The sequence below is a fragment of the Geotrypetes seraphini genome, chromosome 3 (genome assembly GCF_902459505.1).
Source record: "Geotrypetes seraphini chromosome 3, aGeoSer1.1, whole genome shotgun sequence".
NCBI classification, from domain to species: domain Eukaryota; kingdom Metazoa; phylum Chordata; class Amphibia; order Gymnophiona; family Dermophiidae; genus Geotrypetes; species Geotrypetes seraphini.
This window is the reverse complement of record NC_047086.1, coordinates 413,348,353-413,369,832: the sequence shown is the minus strand read 5'-3', so window position 1 is coordinate 413,369,832 and position 21,480 is coordinate 413,348,353. Positions and strand designations below refer to the sequence as shown.

The window sequence follows — 21,480 nt, the reverse complement described above, 5'->3', positions numbered from 1 at the left end:
TTCCCTGACCTTCTGCACTTCATTCTGAGGGGATCTTGACTTCTTCCAATGACTCTTCAGGCTTTCTCATGAGGGAGAAGACACTATAATGTCAGGTCAGAGGGCTGTGAAGATTTTTCAGGATGCTTGCATCTTTGCATTCTCCTCAGGTTTTCCAGTTCGTTCTTGGAGTCTCTATAAACTAAACTAAACTAAATCTTGGGTTTATATACCGCATCATCTCCGCATGAGGAGCTCGACACGGTTTACATGGTTAGGGAAGGAACGGAACTCCAATGGATTTATATAAGTAGGAGAGAAGAGAGGTTAGGTGTGAGAGTGCCAGGGAGGGGACGGGATTACGTTTTGGAGAAGAGCCAGGTCTTCAGCTGCTTACGGAATGGTAGAAAGGGGCTCAAGTTGCGGAGAGGGGAAGGGAGACTATTCCAGAGCTGAGCGATTCTGAAAGGGAGGGAGGACCCGAGTTTACCAACAAGGGAGATGCCTTTTAAGGAGGGGTAGGATAGTTTTAGTTTTTGCGTGGATCTAGTGGAGATTGGATTTGAGGAATTCCAGGATAGAGGAATAAGAGGAAGAAGGATACCGTGGAGGATCTTGAAGGTTAGGCAGGCACATTTAAAATGGACCCTGGAAATAACAGGAAGCCAGTGGAGCTTGGACAGGAGCGGTGAGACATGGTCAAATTTACTTTTTGAGAAGATAAGTTTGGCCGCGGTGTTCTGGATTAGTTGGAGTCTGTGGAGGCTTTTCTTTGTTAAGCTTAGGTAAATGGAATTGCAATAATCCAATCTGGAAAGGATGATGGATTGTACGAGGATGGCGAAGTGTTTTTGGTGGAAGCAGGACCTCTATGTTTTGTGTTTCCCTTTTCAGTGTTACTGGTCCTCAGGACGGTTCTTGTAGTTCTTCGGGAACTAAGGGATGTTGTTCCACTTACTGCATGGTGCCCGAGATAGGGGGCATTGGGCAGGCTGGATCCCATTCTGCTGAATTAGTTTCTCGGGGTTACATATTTCTGCAGACAACCTGGGAGTATATTTACATTTTCTCTATGGACTCCGAATCGGCACTTGGTTTGCCTGCCTCTCTTGGAGCGGTGCTTTCGGTTTTGGCACATGCCATTTTGCCTACCCAAGGCTTCATTTCATCCTTGTCTTTTGGGACTCTAAAGGGCTGTGCCGTTGAACATGGGGTTTCTTTTGGCCATGGCTTCAGCTCTGCAGTTTTCTATGTTGCAGGCCTTGTTCAAAGGGGATTCCTATTTCTGATTTCCAAAATATGGGGTATCAGTTCGAATGGTACCATTATTTCTTTCTAGGGGGGTGTCATCCTTTCTTTTATGTTATGCTCGCTTTTCCTTCCTTCTTCCTGGGAGGGGAAATTGGGAGCAGTGCTTTTATTCACTGCATTTTTTGATATGTACGTAGCGTTCTCTGTGAGCTCGGTTTCTTACGACTTTTAGTTGTTTATATCTCCTTTTTGCATTCTTCAAGGGACGCCTCTAACGTTTGGTGGCGTCCGAAGCCTCCATCACTTAATGGGTCCAGGAGGACATTCTTTATGCTTGCTTGCTGGCAGGGAAGCGGTTGGCGAAAGAACTTCATGACCATTCCGCTGGAGCGATGGCTACTTCTTGGGCTCGGCCCAGAGGTTTTTTCCTTGGAGGAGATTTGTCTCGCGGCTAATTGGTCTTCCGAGCGTGCTTTCTCTCCCCATTTCTGCTTGGATGTGGGGGCGCATGCGGTAGGGGCGTTTTGTGCTTCGGTTGTTGTGGAGGCGGCGTTTGCTTCCCACCCAGATTGAGGATTGCTTTGCTACATCCCATTGGTCTCTGGATTCATCTGCTGCTGTTGCTAGGGAAGGAAAAATTATGTTCTTACCTGTTAATTTTCTTTCCCTTAGACGCAGCAGATGAATCCAGAGCCCCACCCTTTCTGGATATTATCTCTCGGTTTTTTCTTTTGCAACTTTCGTAGTTTGTTATTATGGCAGGTTGTTTTCTGTATTATTGCATTTTGAGATTTGTTATGGGAAATAAGTTTTTTACATGCTATGCCTATTGCTGGTTACGTGTGCTTGGGCAAGGAGCTATACTGATGAGACAGGAGGAGTGCCAGCCAATAGGACCACCTGTTAATCAGTTTCTCTATCTCCGCCTGCTGGTAGATGTGAGCTATCCCATTGGTCTCTGGATTCATCTGCTGCGTCTAAGGGAAAGAAAATTAACAGGTAAGAACATAATTTTTCCTTAGTGATCAAAATGTGTCCGTTTTGAGAATTTAAATCTGTTGTCTATATTTTGCACTATGGCCCCCTTTTTACTAAACTGCAATAGTGATTTTTAGCGCAGAGAGCCTATGAGCATCAAGAGCTATCGCAGTTTAGTAAAAAGGGAGGGGGTATATTTGTGTATTTTTGTATAGTTGTTACTGAGGTGACATTGCATAAAATCATCTGCCTTGACCTCTTTGAAAACCTGCGGAATATAAATGATAATTAACATTTTCTCTACATACAGTGTGCTTTGTGTTTTTTTAAAATTTTATTGTTGGTAGATCATTTTGACTTGGCCACAAAGGTAAGGGGGAGGGAGAGGAGCTGCTGGAAGACATCTAGTAATCCTTGCAGGCTTGACTGCAGGGAATTATTTTTGTAAAATCATGTTTTGTTATGTGACTGCCATTATTTAGACTTTAATTTCTTATGAATGAATAGAATGAAATTGATATAAAATTGCTTGCTTGTTTTTATGTGCATGCGCTGAAGGGAAGTGGAGAGAGAGTGGGCTGAGGACGCTGAAGGGAAATGGGGAAGAGAGAGTGGGGAAAAGACGCTAATTTATAAATTGACAATTGTACAGAATTTTGTTTCTTTTTATATTTAATAAGTTCAGTATAAAACTATTCAAGGATCGTGTGGATGGGATCCGATGGTTTGTGGGGACGGGCACCGAGCTCGCGGGGACAGAGACAAATTTTTTTCCCTGTGTCATTCTCTAGGCTCTGCCACGAATCGATTTTGACTACGTACGGGCGAGCGGGGTGTCAGTCAGGTTGACATAGCTGTCATAGCGTAAGTGGGCATGGGGTATGGCTCTCAAAAGAAATCTTAATCATTGTACTGCTGTTTGGCTCTTTTGACTAATGAGTTTGCCTACTACTGCTCTAGACCAAACCTTTTGTATTCCCTCCCCCCTAGGTACCTTTCCTATTTGAATTGTAGTTCCTCCCTTTTTTCCTTCACTGCCTTGTAATGTCTCAACATTATTTATTTATTTTTATTTCTTTACTTTAAGCTGCTTAGACCTTTTTGATAGGCAAGATATCAAGCCTGAAGTAAACTTGGTAACTCTTCTGATAAACCATCTCGGTCCTTATTTTCTTCTTTCAATACTGATAGTTAATCCAATACCCATGTCAGACCACCAAGTTGGATAACAATCCATAAAGCCACTAAAATTTGTGAGACTACATTTTGCATTTATAAATTACAGATAAGAAAATAATATTAGGATTGTCTGGAAGTGTTGGATAAAATCAGGTATACGCACGTTAGATGATGTTTTATCTAATGGTAAACTGCTTGATTTTTCACAGTTGCAACATAAATTTGGCCTTGATAAAAAACAAAGTTATAAATGGTTGCAACTGAAGCAGGCTATTCAGGCAGGGTTCCTTGAATGGAAATCTCTTAATAATCAATTTAGTTTAGAATTCTTATGCTTTCAGGCAGACTTCCTGGGGCACCAGGCCGCACAGTGGTACAAATTAATATCTGGATATATGAATAAAAAACCAAAAACTGGACTTAGAGATATTTGGAGCATTGAGATTAAGCATCAAATTACTGCATCTCAATGGCCATGAATTTGGTCTTGGAGGATGAAATGTACAATGTCTGCATCTATGAGGCAAACGTGGTTTTTCCTGTTGCATAGAGCATTCTGGACCCCTGTTCGTTTACAAAATTTGGATTGCTCTAAGTCTAATAGATGTTGGCATTGTCATCTCGATGCTGGGACTTTAGACCATATATTGTTTTATTGTCCATTTATTATTACATTACATTACATTACATTAGTGATTTCTATTCCGCTTGTACCTTGCGGTTCAAAGTGGATTACATAAGAAGAAGCTGGACATTTCCAGGAGGGTACATGACATTTAGGGTAAGACATAGTTACAGAATGAGTATAGACTTGGTAACATTGGATGAGAGCAGTTATATTACATTACATATCAAATCTTTTTCCGGTTTTTGGTCGGTTGAGGATTTGGTGTCAGGGAGTGGGTAACCTGGTCGGTGTATGTGGAAGAGGAAATTAGGTGTTATGAATATGCTTTTTGAAAAGTAGCGTTTTGAGTTCTTTGCGGAATGCTTTGAAGTCAGATGTTGAGGTTAATAATCTGGTTATGGAGGGTTCGAGTTTTGCTGCATGCGTTGCTATGAGGTCATCGTAAAGCTTTTTACGATGAGTGCCGTTGAGTGGTGGGTATGAGAATGGTGTCAGTGTTCTTCTTATTCTGGGTGGAAGGTTCCGGTGTAGGCGATCGATTAGATAGGCAGGTGCTGTACCGTTGAGTACTTTGAAGATCAGACAGTATAGTTTGAATTGGATTCTGGCTCTGATCGGTAGCCAATGTGAGTCTAGGTAGGCGTTAGTTATGTGGTCATATTTTCCGAGGGAATAGATTAGTCTGAGAGCCGTGTTCTGAATGGTCTGTAGTTTTTTGATCATTTTTGTAGGACATGGTAGATATAGGATATTGCAGTAGTCCACAAGTCCTAGTACCAGGGATTGAACAATGATCCTGTAGTGTTCTTTGTCGAAGAATTTCCTTATTTTTCGTAAGTTGCGCATTGTGAAGAATGCTTTTTGGGTAGTTTTGTTGATTTGAGTCTGCATAGTGCAGCATCTATCTATCAGCACTCCCAGGATTTTGAGGGAGGTCTGGATTGGGTATTTGGTAGTTTTGATTTCCAGGTCTGATATGGATGGGATTTTGTCCATTTCAAGCATTAAGAATTTGGTTTTATCCGAGTTTAGTTTTAATTTGTGGTTTGTCATCCATTTTTCTACTTCGTCCAGTATTGTTTCCAAGTGTCCAGTAGCGGAGTTGTCTTGGGTTTCGAAGGGGAGGAGGATAGTTATGTCGTCTGCGTAACTGAAGGATGTTACGTTTAGGTTGTCTAGAATGGTACCAAGGGAAGAGATGTAGAGGTTGAATAGAATGGGCGAAAGTGGAGAGCCCTGAGGGACTCCACATGGATTAGACCATGTGTTGGATTTCGTGTCGTTTATCTTAACTCTGTAAGTTCTTGTTTTAAGGTATCCTTGGAACCAGTTGTACACCACCCCTGACATCCCTATTGCGTCAAGTATCTGGAGTAGTATGGTATGATCAACTAGATCAAAGGCTGCGGAAAGATCTAGTTGGATAATTAGGATCCTGTGACCTTTACTGAGGTGTTGTCGGGCTATGTCCAGTAGTGTTGCTAGTAGAGTTTCCGTGCTGTGGTAAGATCTAAATCCTGATTGGGATGAGTGAAGTATATTGTGGTCTGCTAGGTAGTTAGAGAGGTATTGAGCCACGAGTCCTTCAATCAGCTTGATATAGAGTGGGATTGAAGCGATCGGTCTGTAGTTGGTAGGTGTGTCTACAGGGCCTTTTTGGTCTTTCAATATGGGTGTGATTATGATCTCTCCTAGATCTTGTGGGAATTGGCCTTCTATGAGAGTGCTTTGTATCCACTGCATGAGGCTGGTTTTGAATTTAGGGGAGGCACTTGTGAGTAGATACGATGGGCAGTTGTTCAATTCGCATGAGGTGTGGCTGTATTTTTTATATAGTCGGTTCAGTTCAGGCCATTGTAGAGTTGGGAAGGTGGTCCATGTTCTATCTGCTGTTATGGCTTCTTCTGTTGTGGGGGTAGTTATTAACTCGTTGAGTATGGTAGTTGAGTTATTGAAGGTAGTTCTGATTTTGATGATCTTGAGTTTGAAATGGTTAGCTAGTTGGGAAGCTGTTGGGGTTTTGTTGCCTTGAGTGGCAAGGTATGGGTTTGTGTCTGTAAGTTTTTTTACTAAGTTGAAGAGTGTTTTTGTGTCGGGGTTGTTTGTGCCAATTAGTTTAGTGTAGTAAGTTTTGCGCTTTTCCTTAAGTTTGTTGTTATATAGTTTGATTTGGGTTCTCCAAGCGGATTTGGTTTGGTCATTTCTCTTTTTTCTCCAAGATCTTTCAAGTTGTCTGCAATGCCTTTTTAGTAGGTGGAGTTCTGAGTCGAACCACTTGTCTGATGGTCTGCAGGTTCTGTGTTTGGTTTTTTCTGGGGCTAGCTCATTCAAGGTTGTTTCGCTTAGGGAGCGCCAGTGTTTTGCGAAGTCTGAAGGGTCTATGGGGTCAAGTGCTGGGTCCACTTTGTCCCAGAATGTGGCTGGTTCAATTTTCTGTCTAGATTTGAAGGTTGTTTTTGGGGGCATAGATTTTGTGTTTTTTTGAGGCCAGTTGATAGTGAAGGTGTATTTATGGTGGTCTGACCATAGAGAGGGATGCCATGTTCCATTGGTGATATGAATATTTGGGGAGTGTAGGTTGTGAGGTGTGAATGCTGCTATGTCAAGTTGGTGGCCTTTATTGTGCGTGGGTTCCGGATTGAGGACCTGGAAGGATAGGGCATCGAGGTATGAGAGTATTTCGTTTGCTTGTTTGGATGTGTGGTCTTCGAGGTGGAGATTAATGTCTCCTAGGAGCAAGTTGTATGAGGAGGATAGAGAGTTCTGGAATAAGAATTCTTCAAGAGCGTGTTTTGAGGTGTTCCATTTTCCTGGAGTGATGTAGCATAGTAGACAGTTCAAGGTGCCTGTGAGTGTGTTGTCGGATAGTTGGCATGCCAGAAGGTCTAAGTGAGGGGTTGATTGTTTGTGTAGCACTTTTAGGTTGAGATTGTTTTTTACTAGAATCGCTAAGCCACCCCCTCGTTTGTTTTCTCAACATACCATTTCTACTTTGTAACCTGTGGGGCAGAATTCGGTTATGCATGGGTCCGTGTTGGATGTTAGCCAGGTTTCAGCTAGGAAGAGACAGTTTAGTTGTTCTTTGATTATCCAGTCTTTGATTAGATTTGCTTTTGGGTTTATTGACCTTATATTCATGTAGGCACAGGTTAGCGAGGTGTATTTTGTGTTGGAGTTAAGGTTGCGATTGAGGTAGAGGAAGTTATTTGCTGGTGCTTGTGCTTGTTGTCTTTGCGAGGTAGTACAGTGGTGCCTCGCATAACGGACGCCTCGCACAGCGAACGCTGCGCACAACGAACTTTATGTCTTGATTCGTACAACGAACTTCGTTTCACACAACGAAGTCGCCCGAGCTGCATCCTTCCGCGCAGGCACTGCGCTTAACTGCCCTCTCTCCGCCTGGCTCCCTCTTGCCCCCCCCGACTCCCCGACACGATCGGGGCAAGAGGGAGCCCAAGCCCTCTTGCCCCCCCGACTCCCCGACACGATCGGGGCAAGAGGGAGCTCAAGCCCTCTTGCCCCCCCCGACTCCCCGACACGATCGGGGCAAGAGGGAGCCCAAGCCCTCTTGCCCCCCCGACTCCCCGACACGATCGGGGCAAGAGGGAGCTCAAGCCCTCTTGCCCCCCCGACTCCCCGACACGATCGGGGCAAGAGGGAGCCCAAGCCCTCTTGCCCCCCCGACTCCCCGACACGATCGGGGCAAGAGGGAGCTCAAGCCCTCTTGCCCCCCCGACTCCCCGACACGATCGGGCCAGGAGGGAGCCCAAGTCCTCCTGGCTACGGCGACCCCCTAACCCCACCCTGCACTACATTACGGGCAGGAGGGATCCCAGGCCCTCCTGCCCTCGACGCAAACCCCCCTCCCCCCAACGACCGCCCCCCCCAAGAACCTCCGACCGCCCCCCAGCCGACCCGCGACCCCCCTGGCCGACCCCCACGACACCCCCAACCCCCTTCCCCGTACCTTTCTGTAGTTGGCCGGACAGACGGGAGCCAAACCCGCCTGTCCGGCAGGCAGCCAACGACGGAATGAGGCCGGATTGGCCCATCCGTCCCAAAGCTCCGCCTACTGGTGGGGCCTAAGGCGCCTGGGCCAATCAGAATAGGCCCGGGAGCCTTAGGTCCCTCCTGGGGGCGGGGCCTGAGGCACATGGGCCCAACCCGACCATGTGCCTCAGGCCCTGCCCCCAGGAGGGACCTAAGGCTCCCGGGCCTATTCTGATTGGCCCAGGCGCCTTAGGCCCCACCAGTAGGCGGAGCTTTGGGACGGATGGGCCAATCCGGCCTCATTCCGTCGTTGGCTGCCTGCCGGACAGGCGGGTTTGGCTCCCGTCTGTCCGGCCAACTACAGAAAGGTACGGGGGAGGGGGTTGGGGGTGTCGTGGGGGTCGGCCAGGGGGGTCGCGGGTCGGCTGGGGGGCGGGCGGAGGTTCTTGGGGGGGGGCGGTCGTTGGGGGGAGGGGGGGTTTGCGTCGAGGGCAGGAGGGCCTGGGATCCCTCCTGCCCGTAATGTAGTGCAGGGTGGGGTTAGGGGGTCGCCGTGGCCAGGAGGACTTGGGCTCCCTCCTGGCCCGATATTGTCGGGGAGTTGGGGAATCGGCGGGGCAAGAGGGCTTGGGCTCCCTCTTGCCCCGATCGTGTCGGGGAGTCGGGGGGGGCAAGAGGGCTTGGGCTCCCTCTTGCCCCGATCGTGTCGGGGAGTCGGGGGGCCAGAGGGCTTGGGCTCCCTCTTGCCCCGATCGTGTCGGGGGGGCGGGGGGGGGCAAGAGGGCTTGGGCTCCCTCTTGCCCCGATCGTGTCGGGGAGTCGGGTGGGCAAGAGGGCTTGGGCTCCCTCTTGCCCCGATCGTGTCGGGGAGTCGGGGGGCAAGAGGGCTTGGGCTCCCTCTTGCCCCGATCGTGTCGGGGAGTCGGGGGGGGCAAGAGGGCTTGAGCTCCCTCTTGCCCCGATCGTGTCGGGGGTGCCAGGGACCACACGGAGTCACCCACCGTACCACCCGATTCGGGTAAGCGCAGGTATCGGTGGGTGGCTTATTTGCGGGGGGGTGCCTTATTTTACATTTTTTTCTAAAAAGGGGGGGCTGTCTTATTTGATGGCCCTGCCTTATCATCGGGGAAACACGGTAGAAAAAAAAAAAAATGAACAGTTAAGTCCCAGTTTTTGCCGCTGAGACTCTGCCCTCTCTCACTGTAAAATTAGACTCTACTTAGTCTGTCTTTAAATTTAAAAAATGTGTGTTGTTTTAAAAAACAATTATGTTTTTAGATGTATCTAAATAAAAATAATAACCAAAAATTTATCTTTTTTTATGTCATCTTAGCATATTTTATGCTGCAGAACGAATTATTTTTTTTTACATGTATTCCTATGGGAAAACGCGTTTCACATAACGAAAGTTTCACATAACAAACTTGCTCCTGGAACCAATTAAGTTCGTTGTGTGAGGCACCACTGTATTATGTTTTGGTGGAGGTCGTTTTCCCCAGACCGTGGGAATGTAGTCTAGGCTGATCAGTGGGCAGGATGTTAGGGTTCTGGTGGTGTGGATTTTTCTGGGTGGATGTGGTTGTCTGAAGGTTGATGTCAGAATTGGGATGGGTGATATGTGATATCCTGTGGTTTGCCAGTTTGAAGTAAGTAGAGAGAGTATTAGGAGGGCTAGTGTGATTTTGTATGCGTGATTTTCCATTTTGTTTGTGTGGTGGATGATTCTTTGGATCTTGTAACTCTTTGGTTAGAGTTGAGGCAATGGTGTTAGAGTTTATGAGAGGGATTTTTTTTGAAGAAGGTGAGAGCTTCTGATCGCTCTCCTCTCTGGTGAAGGTAATCGCCTATGTGTTTAGACTCAACTTGTGGTGGCGTTTGGTGAGTCTGGTCCCTCGCAGATTGGGGAGAGGGGCGGTGTGGGCTGGACTCTTAAAACTAATGACCGCGCTGCAGGGGGTGGAATTGGGTCCCTCACTGGTCGGGGAGAGGTGCGGAGAAGGGCTCCCACGCTGCCTCTCCTCTGCTGGGCTCTGAAAAACGAAAGTTTGCTGCTGCAGGGGGTGAAATCGGGTCCCTTGCTGGTCGGGGAGGGGGGCGGAGCAGGGCTCCCACGCTTCCTCTCCTCTGCTGGGCTCTGAAATTAAGAGTTCTCGCTGCGGGGGTGAAATCGGGTCCCTTGCTGGTCGGGGGGAGGGGCGGAGCAGGGCTCCCACGCTGCCTCTCCTCTGCTGGGCTCTGAAAACAAAGTTTGCTGCTGCAGGGGTTGAATCGCTGGTCGGGGGAGGGGCGGAGCAGGGCTCCCACGCTGCCTCTCCTCTGCTGGGTTCTGAAATTAAGAGTTCTCGCTGCGGGGTGAAATCGGGTCCCTTGCTGGTCGGGGGGAGGGGCGGAGCAGGGCTCCCACGCTGCCTCTCCTCTGCTGGGCTCTGAAAACGAGCTTCCTCTCCTCTGCTGGGCTCTGGAAGAAGAAGTGAAAGTCCGCTGCTGCAGGGGATGATTTCGGGTCTTTTGCTGGTCGGGGGGAGGGGCGGAGCAGGGCTCCCACGCTGCCTCTCCTCTGCTGGTCTCTGAAAACAAAGTTTGCTGCTGCAGGGGTTGAATCGCTGGTCGGGGGAGGGGCGGAGCAGGTCTCCCACGCTGCCTCTCCTCTGCTGGGTTCTGAAATTAAGAGTACTCGCTGCGGGGTGAAATCGGATCCCTTGCAGGTCGGGGGGAGGGGCGGAGCAGGGCTCCCACGCTGCCTCTCCTCTGCTGGGCTCTGAAAACGAGCTTCCTCTCCTCTGCTGGGCTCTGGAAGAAGAAGTGAAAGTCCGCTGCTTATGTCTTTTTGGAAGTTGATTTGGAATCAAATAAATTGTTGGTTAGAAAATCATGTTTTATTTGGCATGTCTATGAGAGCTAAGAGCCAAATATCTTCCAATAATAACAAACTTTTAATGATTCTGACAGGAGTTGCCATTCAACAAATAACGTATAATTGGAAAGATTGGAAAAGATTGAATTCTAATTTTTGGTGGAGTTCAATGTGTCACTTGTATAAAATGGAAAGAGGGTTAGCTGTTCAAAAAGGATCTTTTAATAAATTTAAAGATGTGTGGGGGCCATTAATAAATTATTGTAATGAACAGATATCATTTTTCCCTATCTAACATAAATGAATGTATGGGCTGGGGGGTGGGTTTTTGATTTTCATTATTTGATATGAAAGGAAGGACAGAATTTATTATATTATACTATATATATATTATTTGATATTAGTATGGTGAAAGGGATGGGGATAAATCTTATTTAAGGAGAAAATTTGTGGAATTTCAAGTGATGTATTAATTTAATGGTTGATATTTTCTATGCACGTGATGTAAAATATAAAATGAATAAAGATTAAAAAAAAGAAAGAAAGAAAATAATACTAGGCAAACCAAAGGGCTTCCTGTTTCCAGCTAAATCAGGTCACAAGTACTTGGCAGAGTCAAAAAAGTTGAAATATTCCTTGTTGCCTACAGTCGGGGATAAACTGCAACTTTCCCAAGTCTGCCTGGCTAATTAAGGATTTATAGACTTTGTTCTCTAAGAACGTGTCCTAACCCTTTTTAAGCCCTGTCTGAATCCAGAGAGATGACTGAATTTGCAGACTCCTGAGTGACATTTGAGGAGCAAGCTGAGATCATCAGGCTTTTTTTTATTTTTTTGGAAGGAGGAGGTTTGTTTGTTTTAGAGCAGTGGTCTCAAACTCACGGCCCTCCAGGTGCTATTTTGCGATCCGCGGTTTGAAAGCGATGATCAACTGCTCCCTTGCTGCAGTTGATTGTTCTGGTCATAGCTTTGACCGCCGGCGGCTCCTCACGCCAACCACACCAGCATTTCTCTTCCCCCTTCCCTTCCTTGTGGAGCAGCAGCATGTCTGGCTTGGCTCCCTTGCTCAGTCGATTGTTCCGTTCAAAGCCGCGGATGGCGGCTCCTCCCGCTATCCACTCCTGCATCAGAAGCCTCTCTGACGTCACAACATCAGAGAGGCTTCTGACACAGGCGCGGATCTCGCGAGAAGCCGCCATCCGCGGCTTTGAACGGAACGATTTACTGAGCAAGGGAGCCGGCCAGACATGCTGCTGCTCCACAAGGAAGGGAACGGAAGGGGAGGGGAAAGAGAAATGCTTCTGCTGCATAGGAAAGGGGGACCCTAGGGAAATGCTGCTGCTGCACAGGGAAAGGGAGGGGGAGGGAAAGGGGAAAAGAAATGCTTCTGCTGCACAGGAAAGGGGGAAGGGAAATGCTTCTGTTGCTGCACCCAATTGGGGAAAGAGAGGGAAGGAAGGAGAAGGAAAACAAGGGAGAGGAGAGGAACAAGAGATGCCAAGTTCATGGGAGGGAGGGAAGGAAAGGAGATACCAGACCATGGAGGGGGAGGGAGAGATGCCAGGGCATGGGGGAGGGAAGGAGACAGATGCCAGACCAGGGGAAAGGAAGGAAGGAGAGAGGTAGAGAAAGGAAGGAAAGAGATGTTAGACCATGGAAATAGGACAGAAGGAGAGAGAGATAGGAAGGGAAGGGAAGTCAAGGAAACGTAGATTTTGAAAAGAAAGCAGAAAAATTAAATATTAAGTTAATGCCAAAGATGGATGCAAGGCAGAAAGTGAAGACGGAGAGAAAAACAGTCAAAGGACAAGAAGGCCCTGGAAACATAGTTAAAAGCACAGAAAAATAAAGTCAACAGCCAACAAAGGTAGGGAAAATGATTTTATTTTCAATATAGTGATTGAAATGTGTCAATTTTAAGAAAGAAAAGATATTAAACTTTAAATGTGAGGGCTGCAGAAAAAATTGAGTACTTGGAGGGCCGCAGAAAAAATAGTTAATGTCTTATTAAAGAAATGACAATTTTGCATGAGGTAAAACTCTTTATAGTTTATATATATCTTTCCTTTTAACTGTTAAAGTTTTATAAACTATAAAGAGTTTTACCTCATGCAAGATTGTCATTTCTTTAATAAGACAACTATTTTTTTCTGCGGCCCTTCAAGTACCTACAAATCCAAAATGTGGCCCCACAAAGGGTTTGAGTTTGAGACCACTGTTTTAGAGTGAGAAAAGTAGTAGGTACTAGGTATGCAGGTCAGTCAAAAAAGTCTACCATAGAAAGGAAATATATAAAATTCCCCCCCCCCCCCAAAAAAAAAAAAAAATCAAGACAGAATAAAATCCTTATGTTTCTCTGTTCCTTGCTAGTGATATCCGTCTTATTGAAGTGATGGAGAACATCTGCAAGCGTTTGCTGGATTACAATCTGCACAAGGAGCGAAGTGGAAGCAATCGATTTGCAAAGGTTAGCAATGGTAATTTCTTCCCTCTTCAAAATGTCAGTCAATACCTTTGGCTTTCTGTTCTGCCCCCAGCCCTTCCCTTTTGATAGCCTATCCTTTCCTCCCCATTTTTAACACAGTTGAAGCAGCAAATAAAATGGATGTAATTTCAGTTTTCATATGCCTCACAAAAACAAAATAATCACCATAGTAAACGAGAGGGAGCCTGGAGGACTTACTGTATTGGAAAGATAGAGAATTAGTACCATGTTGGTTATTTCAGTGAAAAGGCCCCAAGGTCGGAGCCAGCTGCTTTCAAGTTTCTTTATTTTTGATATACCGTCTACCAAAACAATGTACAATATAAATAGATTATAGAAAACAATTAAAATAGGTAAATAAAAACAATATTTTATCAAATATTAAAAATAATAATAATAATTTTATTTCTTATATACCGCTTATATATATATACTAGACAAATTCACATTAATGTACATGGAACAAAAGGGAAGTTGGGGAGGGAAAAGTTGTTTAAAATACATTGAAGTAAAATTAATTTAAAAAAGGAAGGTAAATGGGGGGAGGTAAAACATTAGGATGGGGATCGCTTCAAAAGAAGCGTTTGATGTTTCAAGGCTTCACAAGAATTAAAGGTTTGAGAAGCGGAAGCTGATACTAAAGAGTAAAGGCATCTTTAAAGAGAAAAGTTTTAAGTTTGACTTTAAATTTTTCAAGAGAGTTCTCTAATCGAACATCTAATGGGAGGGCATTCCACATAGAGGGGGCGGTGACTGAAAAAATTGATTTGAAAGTAGTATCGTAAAACAGATCCCATATTGACGGTATGGAAAGTAGGTTTTGATTGTTAGATCAGGGCCTTGGATGATGAGTATAGGATCAAAAGTTTATTTATGAATGCTGGTTGGTTAGAGTTTTTTTGTTTTAAAGGTGAGGAGTAGTATTTTGTAAGTGAGGCGAAGAGTGATAGGTAGCCAGTGTGCTTTGTGGAGGAGAGGAGTGGCATGGTCAAATTTTTTGCATGATAGATTAATTTGACAGCAGTGTTTTGCAATAGTTGTAAACGGTGGATTTCTTTCTGGGTTATACCTTGGGACACACCTAGCCAGTCAGGTTTTCAGGGTACCCAAGATTGACTTGGTGTGTCCTGACTGAGGTTCGCATTGAGAACTCCTGATGTAGAGGATAAGTAGTTTACCAGTCTGACACACCAATGTAATAAACTGCAGGAGGTTAGCACGTAGCTTAGCACATAAGAAAATTGCATAGATATCCCTGCACTGCTGACTTTAAACCAGTCATAATGAAGGCTTTATCTGTTATAAACCCAGATAGAAAGAAGAGTACAGATGCCTACATGACAAAAATGTGCAGGAGGTGAGTGTCTTTCTTTTGAAAGGAAGCTCTGGAATGAGAAGGCACTACTTCCTGGGCACTCTAGACCTCCGTTGCCTTGCTTCACAATAATTTTATGTTTTATTTTATCTGTTTAAGTTTTACCTGGTTTTAATTGCTTTTTATGGTTTAATCTTCATTTAGCCTTCTGCCTTCAGCTTCCTCTGCCGCCGCGCAGCGGCGGCGAGCCGGACTCCTCCCCCAAAAGGTCAGCTGTTGATTCATGCTCTATATTAGCAACCTTACTGCGGCACACGCCGCAGAGGCGCGCGCCTTCGGCGCGCGCAGAAGGAGCACGCAAAAGGAGCAGGTCCTGCTCCTTAGTGCGCTCCTTCGTGCGCAGCCAAAGGGCGCTACAAAACCTTATTCTAAATACACTATCAAACCTATCATCTCTCCTACAAAGCTTCTACTCATTGGATTCATATATTTTTTATCGTTAGAACTTTTGTTTCTTCTCAACCAAATAACATTACCTATACAATCAAAATCTTTAATGTCTGATATAACAGCCACACACAATATCCCATCTTTTTGGGGCCATCGTCCCTTTAAACAGAAATCCTCTAATTCTCTTCACACTTCTCTTATAAACATACCTACCGCTCCTACATCCAATTGTACAGGATCTCCTGCTGCCAATAGATTTAGATTCGGCCTTATTAACGTTAGATCTATTAAAAACAAATATCATTTAATAAAAGACGAAATCGAAAACAAAAAATTGCACGCCTTATTCATCATAGAAACATGGCTAGCGGACGGAGAAGAAGCGTACCTATCATACTGTTGCCCTTCCAACTTTAATTTCATATTTAATCATCGTCACAATCGTAAGGGAGGTGGATTAGCCGTAATTTTTAAAAATAATTTCTTAAGTTTACTTGACCAATCCCCGAAATTAGCTTCAATTGAGTATCTTCATTTAAAATGTAACTTCAATAATCAAATTGATTTTCTCCTACTATATGCTCCTCCACCTTTAAATCCAAATAAATTTTCTCTGCTTCAGGACATATTATTTGATTTTTCATCGACCTCGAATATTCCTTTTATCCTTGGCGACTTTAATATTCATTTTGATGACCCTACCAATCCATACACAATAGATCTTTTGAATATTCTTACTCCTTTAAATTTACAACCACAAATAACAGTACCTACACACACAGCCAATCATACATTAGACATGGTCTTTATACCAAGTACACAAATATCTAATTTTACCGAATTGTTGATTTCTCCTAAACCTTGGTCTGATCACTACCTTATAACCTTCAACTTAAACCTATCAAAAAATATGCATATACATTTCCCACTCAATACCAAAACAATTACTTTCAGAGAATTTAACAACCTGGAGGACAAAGATTTAACCTCTTTTCTTGACCCAAACATCCTAACCTCCCATTTGCCCTAGCTAGAACATATATGGCAAGATCTGCTTATGATGCATTTGAATTATCTTCCAAAGCCTCAGCTATGTCAGTGGCAATAAAGACGTCTCGCAAGGCTAAGAGACTCTAAAATGGACATCAATCTTCAGGACAGATTAGCGAACATTCCCTGCTTGAGAGATGAGCTATTTGGTGACTCTATTGAAAATGCCACACAAAAGCTCACTGATCATGAGAAACATTGGGATGCTTTGGTTAAATCCAAGCCTAAGCCTCCAACTTCTAAATTTTTAAGTCGCCTTCTTCATGTCAGAGGCGTTTTTATTCAAAACCAGCTGCTCTTCCTAGACCACAGCAGAAAAAGCAAAAACAGCATCTTCAGAAACCTCAATCCCTCTTCAGATTTTTCCATCTCTTCTCATGCAGAGTCGCAGATCTCCTCTTCTGCATCCCAATCTTCAGTGGCATTGTGAGATTCAAAGGGTAAAGGAGAGAAATATGTAGAAGCTGATAAAGAAAAGGCTGAATTGCTGAATATATATTTCTCTTTTATGTTCATGGCTAAAGTGCCGGGTGCGTAACCACAGAAAACAAAACATGAACAGGGATGGAGGAGTGGTAGACCTTAATCAATTTTCAGAGGATTGTGTTCGTGAGGAGCTAGCTAAAATAAAAGTAGACAAAGCGATTGGGCCAGATGCTATACATCCGAGGGTGCTCAAGGAACTTGGGGAAGTTTTGGTGGCTCTGCTGACTGTCCTTTTCAATGAGTCTCTATAGTCAGGAGTGGTATCGGAGGGCTGGAGAAGGGCGAATGTGGTCCCTCTCCACAAAAGTGGAAGTAAGGAAGAAGCAGAGAATTACAGGCTGGTAAGTAATGTAATGTAATTTATTTCTTATATACCGCTACATCCGTTAGGTTCTAAGCGGTTTACAGAAAATATACATTAAGATTAGAAATAAGAAAGGTACTTGAAAAATTCCCTTACTGTCCCGAAGGCTCACAATCTAACTAAAGTACCTGGAGGGTAATAGAGAAGTGAAAAGTAGAGTTAGAGGAAAAATAAAAATAAAATAAACATTTTAACAAGACAGCATTGATCTAAATACTTTGGAAGGTAGAAGAGAGGAGAGAAAGGAATAGAAGCAGAAGGGGGAGCCGTTGAACAGTAGAATTCTGGAGAAATTTAAATGATAGAAATAGAACAAAACAAAGACTAAAGGCAAAACAATAGATAAGATTAAAGATAAATCATAAGCTGGAAAGAAAAATAAAATAAAACTTTGTCTTCAATCCACGGTTTCAGCGTCAGTGATGAAGTGGAGCATGTAAGTTTAGGAGGAGCGATTGACGTTTCCAGAAAGGGCTTCTTCAGGGTTAGTAAGTCTGACTTCTGTGATAAGCAAATTAATGGAAACACTTTTAAAACAGAGAACCTGTGGATTACAGGACCAGAGGCAACATGGATTCACTAGAGGTAGGTCTTGTCAGACAAATCTTTGATTGGGTGACCAGAAAATTGGACAGAGGGAGAGCGCTAGATGTGGTTTATTTAAATTTTAGCAAAGCCTTTGACAGTGTTCCACACAAACTTCTAATAAATAAGCTGAGTGCCCTTGGGATGCGTCCCAAAGTGACAGGTTGGCTCAAGAACTGGTTGAGTGGAAGGCAACAGAGGGTAGTGATCAATGGAGATCGCTCTGAGGAAAGGGATGTTACCAGTGGTGTGCCTCAAGATTCTGTTCTTGGGCCTATTCTTTATAACATTTTTATACACGATATTGCTGCAGGGCTGTCAGGTAAGATTTGCCTCTTTGTAGATCATATCAAAATCTGCAATAGAGTAGATACCCAGGATGGTGTGAATAACATGAAGAAAGACTTGGCGAAACTTGAAGAATGGTCTGAAATTTGGCAGCTAAACGTTAATGCTAAGAAATACAAGGTCATGCTTTGGCCTACAAAAACCCGAGAGAACGGTACAGTTTAGGGGGTGAAGAACTTATGTGCACGACAGACGAGCAGGACCTGGGTGTGATTGTATGTGATGATCTTAAGGTGGCCAATCAGGTTGAAAAGGTGATGGCAAAAGCTAGAAAGATGCCATAATAATAATAACAGTTTATATACCGCAATACCGTGAAGTTCTATGCGGTTTACAAAAGATTAGAGAAGGTACAGAATAATTGGACTTGAGAGCGGAAAGAGTGAGTGAGTAGGGGGGAGAACAGGTGAGTGAGTAAGGGGGAGAAAAGGTCAGTTGTCTAGGTATTTCAGGAACAGGTGTGTTTTTAGACACTTCCTAAATTCTATGGTGCATAGGGAGAGGTATGCCCCTGTATAAGTCTTTGGTGAGACCTCATTTAGAATATTGTGTACAATTCTGGAGACCGCACCTTCCAAAAGATATAAAAAGGATGGAGTGGGTCCATAGGAAGGCTACTAAAGTGGTGTGTGGTCTTCATCATAAGGCGTATGGGGACAGACTTAAAAGATCTCAATCTGTATACTTTGGAGGAAAGGTGGGATAGGGGAAATATGATAGACGTTTAAATACTTACATGATGTAAATGCACATGAGTTGAGTCTCATTTGAAAGGAAGCTCTGGAATGAGATGGCATAGGATGAAATTAAGAGATGATAGGCTTCACGAGGTCTTTTTTCATGTTATTCACACCATTCGGCGTGTCTACTCTATTGTAGATATCGATATCATCCACAAAGAAGCAAATCTTATCCGACAACCCTTCAGCAATATCGTTTATAAAAATGTTAAAATGAACAGGCCCAAGAACAGAACCTTGAGGTACACCACTGTTAACATCCCTTTCCTCAGAGCGATCTCTATTGATCACTACCTTCTGTCGCCTTCCACTCAACCAGTTCTTGACCCAGCCTGTCACTTTGGGATCCATTCCGAGGGCACTCAGTTTATTTATTAGATGTCTGTGTGGAACACTGTCAAAGGCTTTGCTAAAATCTAAATACACCACATCTAGCACACATCCTCTATCCAATTCTTTGGTTTCCCAGTCAAAGAAATTGATCAGATTTATCTGACAAGACCTACCTCTAATGAATCCAAGTTGCTTGCTGTCCTGTAATCCACATTCCAGAAACTTGACCATTCTCTGTTTTAAAAGTGTTTCCATTAATTTGCTTACCACAGAAGTCAGACTTACCAGCCTGTAATTTCCTACTTCTTCCTTACTTCCACTTTTGTAGAGAGGGACCACATCTGCCCTTCTCCAGTCCTCCAGTACCACTCTTGACTCTAGAGACTCGTTGAAAATGTCAGTCAGTAGAGCTACCAGGACTTTCCTAAGTTCCTTCAGGACCCTCAGATGTACACCATCCAGCCCCATTGCTTTATCTACTTTCATTTTAGCTAGCTCCTCACAAACGCAACTCTTTGAAAATCGATCAGGGTCTATTACTCTTCCATCTCTATTCACGTTTGCTTCAACCGTGAACACAAAACAGAAATATTTGTTAAGCAATTTGGCCTTTTCTTTATCAGCTTCTATATATTCCTCCCCTTCACCTTTGAGTTTTGTAATGCCACTTTTGCACTTCTTCCTATCACTAATATATCTAAAAAATGTCTTGTCTCCTGATTTTACTGCGACAGCTATTTTTCTTCTATTTGCATCTTTGCTTTCCTAACTACACGACCAACCTTTCTTAACTTTTCCTGATAATTTTGCCTGTCTTCCTCTTTCTGCGATCTTTTGTAGTTTATGAAAGCTAACCTCTTATTCCTTACCTTCTTACTACTTTTGAGAACCAAAGTGGCCTTCTTTTCCTCTTACTTTTACTTACTTGTCTCACAAAAAGGTTTGTCGCCCTTACAATGACGCCTTTCAGTTTTACCAATCGCATTTCCACTCTTTTCTGACGTTTCCATCTAGACAACAATTCCTTGACGTAATCCCCCATCTGAACAAAGTTTTTTTTTTTAAGTCTAGAACCTTTGCTTTTGAATGAGCCCTCTCTATACCCATCTTAATATTAAACAGTATCATGCAGTGATCACTGAATGCAGGATGATCACCCACTGTAACATCAGAAACACTTTCCCTGTTTGTAAGGACTAAGTCCAGTATGATCCCATCCCGTGTGGCTTCCATTACCAATTGCTGGAACAGTTCTCCTTATAGAGAATCCAGAATCTCCCCACTTCTAGAAAACCCCACAATAGGGATTCTCCAAACATCTGGCATGTTAAATTCACCTATTAGCAAGACTTCCCCTTTTTTAGATAGATTCTGAATATCTACTATATAATCTCTTACTACTTCTTCCGTCTGTGAAGGAGCCTGTATAACACATCAATGTAAATATATTCTCTATTCCCTCTTTCCAAATTGATCAACAGTGCCTCTTTAAATAGGAAACATTCCTACTTCTCTTCATTAGTACTCAGGTTTCTGAGCTCTGTACTCTAATGCTTTATCTCAGTATTTTATTTATTTATTTTATAATTTATATACAACTTTATCCTAAGTGGTTTACATTCAGGTACTTTATCATATTTCCCTATCTCTTCTGTCGGCCTCAAACTCTATCTAGTGTACCTGGGGCAATGGGGGGATTAAGTGACTTGCCCAGGGACACATGGAGCAGTGAGGTATTGAACCCACAACCCTAGGCGGTATATAAAATCCTAATAATAATAGGGTGCTGAGGCTGTAGCTCTAACCACTGCACCACACACTCCCCTGCCAGATTCTGCACATAAATTTGCATATTCCTCTCTGGACTTTCAAATCTTACCTCTTATACGGGAACATTTAATGATTTCCATTTCCCATTCACTATTTATTCAGTGACTTCTTAGTTCCCCTTTGTTTTCTTTCCAGCATATATTTTGAGAAGAACTGCTTCCTTTCCTTGCATTGGCTCTATTCACTTTACAAGACATTCCAGGGCTCTTTCCAACTATTCCGTAGACACCTGAAAATTTGGCTATTTTCAAAACTGTAAATTTCTGCTTCCCCCTACCACCAACTCCCACTGTACTTCCCTTTTAACTTTTGTAAACCGTGTTGAGCTCTATATTTATAAAGAAGATGCAGTATATAAGCTTTAGTTCAGTTTAACCTCTCTATCGGGACTCCCTAAATATCCTGTTTCAGTAGTATCCTCCAAGGATACCTCACACCGAATCATCTGCTCCTGAGCGACTGTCGGCTTTCCCCCATGTCTCATTTTAAAAGCTGCTCTACTTTTTAAACATTAGTGCCAGCAGCCTGGTTCCATCCTGGTTAAGGTGGAGTCCATCCTTTCGGAACAAGCTCCCCCTTTCCCAGAAGGTTGCCCAGTTCCTAACAAATTTAAATCCTTCATTCCTGAACCATCGT

The 21,480-nt window shown here is 43.8% G+C and overlaps 1 protein-coding gene across 2 annotated transcripts in view; it reads left to right on the top strand.

Annotated features, from left to right (window-relative positions):
• GNMT (glycine N-methyltransferase) overlaps positions 1-21,480 on the top strand; it is a 195,817-nt gene that overhangs the window by 31,637 nt on the left and 142,700 nt on the right. For both annotated transcript variants that reach the window (XM_033938861.1, XM_033938862.1), the window contains exon 3: positions 13,229-13,325. In XM_033938861.1, the coding sequence (XP_033794752.1) occupies positions 13,229-13,325 (97 nt within the window). The remainder of the gene's footprint in view (positions 1-13,228; positions 13,326-21,480) is intronic.